General features: G+C 40.3%; 1 protein-coding gene across 1 annotated transcript in view; it reads right to left on the bottom strand.

The window, feature by feature from the left end:
- The window catches only part of LOC129359070 (calsyntenin-2-like), a 264814-nt gene extending 263207 nt beyond the window's left edge, over positions 1–1607 (bottom strand). Inside the window, exon 1 of the mRNA XM_055028446.1 lies at positions 1163–1607. Within this exon, the coding sequence (XP_054884421.1) occupies positions 1163–1226 (64 nt within the window). The 5' untranslated portion in view covers positions 1227–1607. The remainder of the gene's footprint in view (positions 1–1162) is intronic.
- Between the last annotated feature and the right edge of the window lie 7775 nt (positions 1608–9382).

A 9382-nucleotide genomic window follows, 5' to 3' on the forward strand; every position in this document is an offset into this window, starting at 1 on the left:
CACAGCACATCATAGTCATCCTGTTGGGTGTCTGCAAGTGGACGTGGGGCAAAATTCTGACCTCTTGTCCAGGTCACACAGCCTGCAGCGGCTCTATTTCCATCTGTTTTTCCTCCACACACAGACAATAAACCCGGGGAGGCTGGCTGCTGTGTCAGGGAGGATGAGCAGCTTATTGCAGCTGCAGAGTCTCCTGTGCCTGCCAGACGAAACTGACAGATGTCAACTTGTTATTTCACGGCAGAAGAAGAGCTCATCCGGGGTCCAAGGGGAGTTGATTAGCACAAACCTGTTGCCACGTGTAGCAGCTTTACCCAGAACACACGCTACTCTCGCAGGAGAACTGAGCAGCGGGTGGGTGAAGACTAAAATTAGTTCAGCAAGTGAAGCAAGAAAGTGCCAACAGTGAGGCAAACAGTTTTGACATCTGGATGTTGTCTTGCTGTATGACTGTGGCTTTGTGTTTTGACATTTGTGTGAGCTAATCGGATTAGTTGGACGTCAATAATTAATGTCATATTAAGCTTAAGCACCAGCTATTGCAGAAGGAAAAAATGGGGACCTTTAAGTTCACTCTGTGTGCTTGTCACAGACATTTTGATCAGCTCCACTTTTAGTTAAGAGATTTCCTAACGTTTCCTGATCTTGACTGTCCCAACTTCCAAGAGGCATCAAGCTCATCACATCTACATCATCACCACTGATGTTCCAGTTTCATGAGAACTTGCCTGCATCCTCTGCTTTCCTCCTACATAACTTCATCTATCAGTCTCAAACAACAGGGAAGCCCTGCAGGCGTGCACTGCTGAGCTGAATAACACAACGTTTCTCCCACATCCAGCTCTTACTTACAGAAATGTGAGCTCTAAATGTAGCAAAGATAGCAGATCTGGACCAAAACAGGTCACCTTGTTAAGCAGCACAGACAAGCTGCGGGAGATAAAGCAAACACCTTGAAATGCCATTGGTGATCAGGGATAAAGCAGAGATGTTATCGAGAATCGGAGAGCAATCAGCGACGATCAGCAGGGAGTTATCAGTGTCAGAGGGACATTTTCTTTTCTTTTCTTTTTCATTTTTTTTTTATTTCTGCACACATCCACACCAACAGCTGCTGAGCCCGGAGCAGGAGCAGCAGCAGGCTGCCCTTCACCTACCGTACCTTTGGTGTGAGCGGCGCTCAGCCCCGCAGCCAGAACTGCCAACATGCACACTATCCTCGGCATCTTCTCGGTGGGAGATTCAGCAACTGCTGAAAGGAGAAGAACCACAGCGACCTCTTTCCTCCTCCTCCTCCTTCTTCTTCTCTGCCTTCCCTCCTTTCTTCTTTAAATCTTCTTGCCACCTTTTGTTTTCTAATTCAGCGACCGGTTCCTGTCCTCGCTCTCTTCACGCAGTGTGGAAACAGTTCACTGACAATGTGGGACAAGACGAGTGGCGTGGAGTAGTAGTAGGAAGACTGGGAGGAGGAGGGGGGGGGGGAAAAAGCCGGGTATTCGGAGCAGCAGCCCGACCCTGACGCGCGTCTCTCCCCCCCGCAGCTTTGAGAGGCGGCAGGTGAGATGGACTGAGTCCGAACGGGGCGGAAGCCGAGACGGGACCAGAGAGCGGCGCACCCCGAGTCCACACCGTGCGACGTCACAGGGAGGAGAGAGGTGGATTCAGTCACCTTTTTTTTTTTCACCCCTCCCGTTCCTGTTTTGTAGAGCATCCCAACCCACTCCAAAGATTGGACCGTTTTCCATGCGCCTGCCTATAACAGCTGTCTCGGATGAAGCGGGGCAGGATGAGATGCGGCGAACACTTCAAAAACAGCCCTGGGCTTTCTCACTGAAATCTCCCAACTCCTGGATATGTGGACAATGTTGCACTAATGCTCCCTACTTTACAATACAACAGTCATGCGACCGAAAGTTAGGCGTTTCAGGTAACATTAAAAAAAAACAAAAAAACCGCAAAGCTGGTAACTGAGTCAGTATTAAAGGAAACAGAGTTGAAATCAGAACTGGCCCAAGGCAGAAACGACACAAGCTTAGATCTCCCAAACCATTAGAAGCCTCTCATAAATTCTTGAATCTTAATTCAGTTCATATCTAAAATGTGTATCTGCTTTTGAAGAATTTTTTAAAAAAGGGGGATTTGCAAGTTTTGTTTTGTTTTTTAAAAAACAACTTTATTGATTGTTAACATAGTTACAACATGATACTTCAAGTTCAGCTGTTTGTGTTTGAGTTAAATTTATTCACGAGTAGCATCTTGGAAAATGATAACCATGTACCTGTGATTGATTTTAAGTTTGTTCAATTAAACTTTGTTTAGGAAAGAAATGAGGAGATCTTCTTCAAGTCGGCCCCACAAGCCAAATTCTGCCAAATTCTACTAATTCATGCAGATTTGAAGTGAGGCTTTTGTCATTTCAACCAATTTAACCAGCAAACAAGACAGCAAGCACATTGCCAAATCAATGTGTCACAGATATCTAATTTGATGCTGCTTTTGAATTAACTCTCCTTTCAAAATTGGGAATGTTGTTGCAATTATTTGTTATATACAAAATGTATTTAATTGGTCATCTAATCTGCTATGAAAAGGTTTTGGCCCCATGATTTTTTTCAGTTTTCTTTCCTTTTAGTTATTTTCATAAGGAAATGCATTAGGTCACTGAATGCATTTTATTATCTATCAAAAATAACCTGAGCCTAAATGATGACTTCATTTATTAGAGAGGAAGAAAATAATATCAAAACCAATCTGAACATATGTCACATAAACTGAGTTTACCTTTATTCTAATTCGGTTTTTATTTAGTCTAACTGTGTCCAAAGTCAATCCTCAAGCAAAAGTATCCTGCATGTTTTTGCTCATGCATGTACTACTCCTCAGCATGTCAGTGTTCTGCAGAGGCCTACTAATGAGCTATTATTTGATCCAGACATGTTGAACCAGGGAGAGAACAAAGACATGCAGGAGACTGCGCCGGTCCACTTGGTTGAGGAGAGACTTTGGACATCCCTGATTTGGACTTGCAGCTTTGCTTAGAATCCTGCTTCTGCTTAAGGTCACAAAATGATGGCTCTGCATTTTCCTTCAGGGCTTTCTGCTAGAAAGCAGAATTCATTATGCAAATTTTTCAACAAATCGTCCAGATGCTGATGCAGCAAAGCAGCCCCACACCATCACACTTCCAGCACCATGTTTAGTTGCAGGTATGTTGTTCCTTTTATGAAATGCTGAGTTAGTTTTACAACAGACAAGACTTCCAAGAAATTCAACATCTGTCGTGTAATATTTCAGAAACATTTTCTCAAAGGTGACTCGTGGTCTTTTACCAACAACAAGAGAGAACTCCTACAACCGCTAAATTCTGAGGCTGCTCCATTTTTGTTTACATTTTCTGAAGAATAAAGTTGTGCTCATGTCTTCTTTAGAGGTTTTCAGGTTTCCTTCAGTAGTTCTTGATCGAGCGGTACCACAAGCAAGGGGGTTGGGATAGGTTTTTCAAAGAATTTGGTTCATTTAACATAGTGCTGTGTGAAAGCTAACTGTACCAGAAGAAAATGTTCCAAATGCTGCAATTCTGGTGAACAAACAAATCAAGTTTACCAGACTCTCAGGTTTGAAAATACATAGGTGTAAGAATAATGTAAGAAGGCAAACTCCTTTTCACAGGAATTCTTGCAGGAGAATGTTCTTTCACAGCAATACAGACGGTTGGTTGGGAGAGATGTGGGGACACAAAACCAGAATTTTAGAAGGCAAACTAACTTTTCTTTTGTTAACATCTTAAAAACATATGCATCTGAAATGAAATAATTTGATTCATAGTTAGTTGGCTCATTCATGTTTTCTAAATGTAAAAGAAACCTTAAATTTCTTGGTGCCAGAAGTTTTCTAATTAATTAGTGGCATAATATTACTGCTCCTGAAAATTAGGAGATTATCTGTTTTAGGTAAACAAAATGGAAAAAGAAAAGCAAGCGGAAAATATATCAAAATTGTCCTGACATGAAACAGGATAGATGTACTTTCCACTGCTGGTAAATCCAAGCTATCTTGCAACAACTCATCCATGACCAAAAACAAATCCCACTTTACCAATTTAAATTAAATACAAATAAATTGCAATCTGCTTGTTCCATCCTGAAGAAACTATTTACCATGCTTCTGACATTGTATATATTGGTATTGCTTTCAGAAACACCTAATCAAATGTAAGAGTTCCAGTGGGACATAGTTTTTTTTTTTTTGTTCCATTTTCCAAAAACAGAACAATATTGTTTACCAAGATTCAGAGTAAAAAAAACATTCTTGTTTTTTTCTCTACACGTTGTGTGTTAGTTTATGTGCAAGCTGAGGCTGGGCAGTGGGATTAATAATAACTTTTTCAATTTTCTTGAGGAGCCTATCTCAAAGGAGCCTTTCTTTTTCCTCTTATGGATTATCTCTACTGGTTGAGAATTATTCTGGGAGACAGAGAAAAAATATTGCCTCCGTTATCTCAGGAGAGGAATGGAAAAAAAAAAAAAAACAGCACAAACTGATGACAATGCAGTGATTTCATTTACACTACCCAGACCAAATTAATTTTGGTCTGGATTTATTTTTTTCCTGGCAAACAATTTAGGTGAGATACAATTGTTGGAAAGGATTCATCAGGCTATAATCAAAAGGTGATTGAAAAAAGTAGAGTTTTGGATCTTAAAGTGTAGTTTGGAGATGCTGAGGGAGTTCAGAAATGTGCACTCCTTGGGTCCACAAGGGAAATTCACATTATCCAATTGAATACTGAATTATTGATCTTATTTGGTCCAGTTTTTATCCAGTAGTCATTCTACGGATATTTAACTTTTAAGAACAGTATATTTATAAAACAAAATTATCCACAATTTATGATTCCTTAAGTCTTTTCTGGCCACATAAGAGTATGTGCAACATTGCTGATAATGACACTGAAATTTCGCTCCACTCTATTCATCTAAAATATTTAAACAGTTCAAAACCTGAAAACATTTTACACGAAATTCTTTAAAATTCAGTTATCATAATCAGACCTTTGTTCTATGCTTGTAAAAACATAAACAGTCTATTTGATACTTTTTTGGCATCAGGATAAGTGTCAAAATTCTAATCTATAGACATTATAAAATAAATTCTGGATTTGTGAACTTTTTGGATTATGTTTGCATGTGCACATATTGACTCTCCATATTTGTAGCCAGATATCTAAAAGCTTAAAAAAAAAAAAAAAAAAAAGAATTTTAAACTGGTACATCTAAAATCTGTCATATTTATATTCCAGAGATATCAACCAAAACAAACAAAAACTATTTTACAGAAATGCTTTAGATACATTTGCTTCAAATGGATTGTCAGATGTATTCTGAAAACAATTTCTAAATATTTGCTTTTAAAACAAACAAATTGAAATAAAATTATACAAGAGCAGAAAGAGGGGCTCGCACAGTGCGACATCAATGCAAGAACAACCCCCGCTAGTTCCTTATCCAAATATAGGTCTTTTGTTTCAATGAGTAAGCTTGATCTGGCAAAATATTACATGTTTCTCCTTTAGGCTATTTTCCAAATTAAAACACTAGTTTGCTTTTTTGTGATTGACACATCTTAGGACCCCATTTCTGTAGAGAAATATAAGCTATGACATCATTGTACTTCATCCAAGTGCCAGTTCAGAGTCCAAAAGAAGGTTCCTCCTATTATTTTTGTGCATGAAATCAGATCTGGTCTGCATGCCTCTTGTGTTTCCTACATGACTGACAACCATCTGCTGTGCGGGTTGCTAAACATTCATGCAAACAACAAGAAGGGGATGAGAATATGGGATTAAAATTCATGGCACAACATTTTGTGATAAATATTCAATGTGTATGCTGTCAGTTTAGTTGCACCGTGAAGAAATAAAACCAATAAAAGCCTTTAGAAGACATTTATTTTGGTGTGAAAAGCCTGCAGAAGCCTGGATCATTTAAGGCTGCACATAACCTTACAAAGACGGCAGCCACAAAACCCTGCAGAACTTAAAACCAGAGATACACAGAGAGAGTAATGTCTTATTATAAATTCAAGAAGATGTGATGCTTTTGTATTGATTTCTACTCTTTAAGGCTAAATCTCAAGGCTGCTCTGGGCTCACTTCACGTTCATTGATGATGCACTGCAGCAGAGCACAACGGGTGCTAATGAGTTGCCCTGACTGCCACAGGGTGACATTCAGCATGGTGGAACGTATAGGAGCCCTGTCGCTAGGCAGGCTTAGTCAGCATTAGGAGGATTTTGAGGCACCCAAACATGTGTATGAGTTACACTGTAATACACACAGAGTTAGACTTCAGTCAGACTGAAGACACGATGTTACTGCTTCAGCACAGTGCAAAAGCACTTAGATGTTCACATTTTCTCCATGTTTTACCCCAAAATTTTCTCTGGGACTTTATGGAATAGACCAAAAAGGAATTGTGCATAAAATAAAGTAGAGGCAAAATGATACTTGATTATTTTTTTTTCAAAATGTGTCAGACACTTGACTTAGTTCCTTACTCTGATACCCTAAACAAATGAGAGTAACAAGTAACTCAGGGAAAATTCACAGACAGATCAAGCAACAACATGAAGACGAAGGAACACGGAACACGTGTAGTATAAAGTTGTAGTGACATTTAAAGCAGTGTTGTAAAATATAAGAAGCTTTGATATAATTTAAATTTGGAGAGAGTGCAGCACAACTGAAAACCTACCAAGACATTGCTAAATTACCTGAACAGACAGGCTGGGCAAGGAGAACTTTCTTCAGGGAAGCAGTGAAGAGGCTCCTGGTAACTCCGGAGGAGCTTCTGAGATTCACAACTCAGGTAATAGAATCTAACAGCACAACTTTTAGGTGTGCACTCGGGAATCTGACCATCATGGAATTGTGGCACAAAGAAAGTAGCCTAAAGGATATTTGTTTGGGGAGGCAGGTCAGAGTTAATGATAAGATGGAGGAAAACAAATATTAAGCAATTTTTTTTTAAAAAAAAGCATCTGTTAGAGAGCTCAAAAGACTTAAAACAGAAATGCAGATTCATCTTCCAGAAAAACTGTCAGCCCTGGAATAGTTCAGAGTAAATCTTACTCATCTTACAGTGGCTCAGTCAAAGTCATGTCACAAAATCACCAAGAACAATTGAGTACATGCAGTAATGCTGAATTCCGACTATGGCTCAGCTTAGAAAAATAGGGTATATATGTGCAAAAGTGGTAAAATACACATCTTAAAACACAAGCCTTCAACCCTGGTCCTCAGGGTCCAATATTTTAAATATTTCCCACTACATCCCAACTGATTCAAATGATTGCAATACTTGCTTAACATCCTTTTCATTGCTGCAGCAGCCAGTTAATCACCCATTCAAGTGTGAAGCAGCAAGTCAGCTCCTAAAACATGCAGGACAGTGGACCCTGAGGACCAGGCTTGAAGACATCTGCCATGGAAGACTTGCAGATGTTCTTGCAAGTCTTTGTGTTTTATGATGAAAAGCATAATAATACAAGGCACAAGTGCCGTCTGACTTGGTTCGTCTGCAATATCAAGTTTAAATTCATTCACTGTACAGTGAATGCATTTGCTTGAACTGTGTTGTAGCTGAAATGTTCTATAGGAATAAACAAACAGGGAACTTACAGCAACAGGTGGTCCTACAGAGTGTTGACTCAGCAGATAGAAACGAATGCCACACGTGTTCATTAAAATGTTTTTGAACTCAAGTCAAATTTTTCTTCCACTTCACAAATATGCACTAACGTGTCATGTTTCAACAAAAAATAAAACACACTGAAGTCTGGTGGTAGTGTGTTAACAAGTAGCAGTTCAAATGGTGTGAATGCTTTTGCAAGGCAATGTATGTGTTCATTCCACCCTATTGTGTTCTCACCACTGCTGTTCCCATCAAAAACCTGCATGGAAAATGCAAGAAGAAAACACAGTTTAAAGGCTGTTTCCATTCAGAAATGCTGTCCCATGGACTCTCAGCTTTCTCCACCCAGCAGTCAGGCTGGAGATCCCTCTGTGCACAGCAAGTGTGACAGATAGAAAAGCACACTCATGCATCTTAATTTGATAATTTGTCGAATACATGGAGAGAACAGAAACTCCATCTTCTTCATTGCTGAACCTAATGGTCCATTGTGCAGCTATTTGGAATATAATCATAGAGAAAAGTGAACTCCTGTATTGTATATGTGCAACATTTTCTGAGTCGATCTGAAGTGGTAGTTAAACTAAAATAAGTATTTTCTTTTTTCCTACTCTACAGTGAATACATTTAAACTTGATATTGCAGACTCCTGGATCTTGTTATTGTCATTCTGTTTTCTGTCGCTACACCCCCCTGAACCCCATTTTCCCATTTTGTGACTCTGGGCAATCTAGCAGCGCCTTCCTCCTTCTCTTATCTGTCCCTCAACTCCTAGGTCATTTTGTCTCAAGCAATCACCCTCCCATGTTTCTATTTGTCCCATCTTTCATCCCATATCTCCTCCCGCACCCTGCCCTTGTTTCTCCTGATGCCTCCTTCCCGGCCCCATACATGGTCTAATCACTCCACTGTCACCACATTCAGATCTCTCTATCCGCCCGTCGGTTCCCTCGCTCTCCAGTTAGTGTGTGTGACAGAGTGCAGTGCCTCAGCATACTCCCACTGACAGCTGGCTGGAGCTGGAGCGGCAGCAGGAGCAGGGGGAGGAGGTGAGCGGGGAAGATGAGAGGAGGAAGAGAAAGGCAGGGAGATGGAGCGTCATCCCCCTGGCGGTCCCCCCATCCCTACCTCTCCAACCCGGGGCTCTCTCCGAGGAAGTGTTGGTGGTTCTGCTTTGATGCCGCCTACATCACGTAGAGGCCTGATGCTGTGAGGATGCCTCCTGGCCCTGCATTGCTTCGCCTCACTGCCAGGAACTGGGCCACAAGTTGTCATCTGCTAAAAAGCCTTGCAAATTTCTCAATCCCATTACCAAGCACTACAAAAGCAAATATTATTTCTTCTGCAGTCTGGAAAAAAAAAAACATTTCAAAAACCTCTGCATCCACTTAAGTCATTTCTCTGCTCCCTTCTTTCATCCTCTCTTTCCAATTACACACTATAAGACTAAACTAGAAGTTCTGCATGAGAATAAGCCTGAATAAATTCCAAATGCTGCGCTGCAAGTATTTGCAAAAATGTATCTGCGTTCACAGCAATAACATTGCTGACACTGATGACTAGATTAACTGCTGTTTAATGTACAAATTATATGAATGAAACCAAACATTAGTAGAGTAGTAGAGTAACAGGCCCAACAGACCGATGAGCCTTATTAAAGTACAAAAGATAAAATGCTCATCGTGGCCTCC

Source organism: Poeciliopsis prolifica, unplaced genomic scaffold (assembly GCF_027474105.1).
Source record: "Poeciliopsis prolifica strain line A6 unplaced genomic scaffold, Auburn_PproV2 SCAFFOLD004, whole genome shotgun sequence".
Taxonomy (NCBI): Eukaryota; Metazoa; Chordata; class Actinopteri; order Cyprinodontiformes; family Poeciliidae; genus Poeciliopsis; species Poeciliopsis prolifica.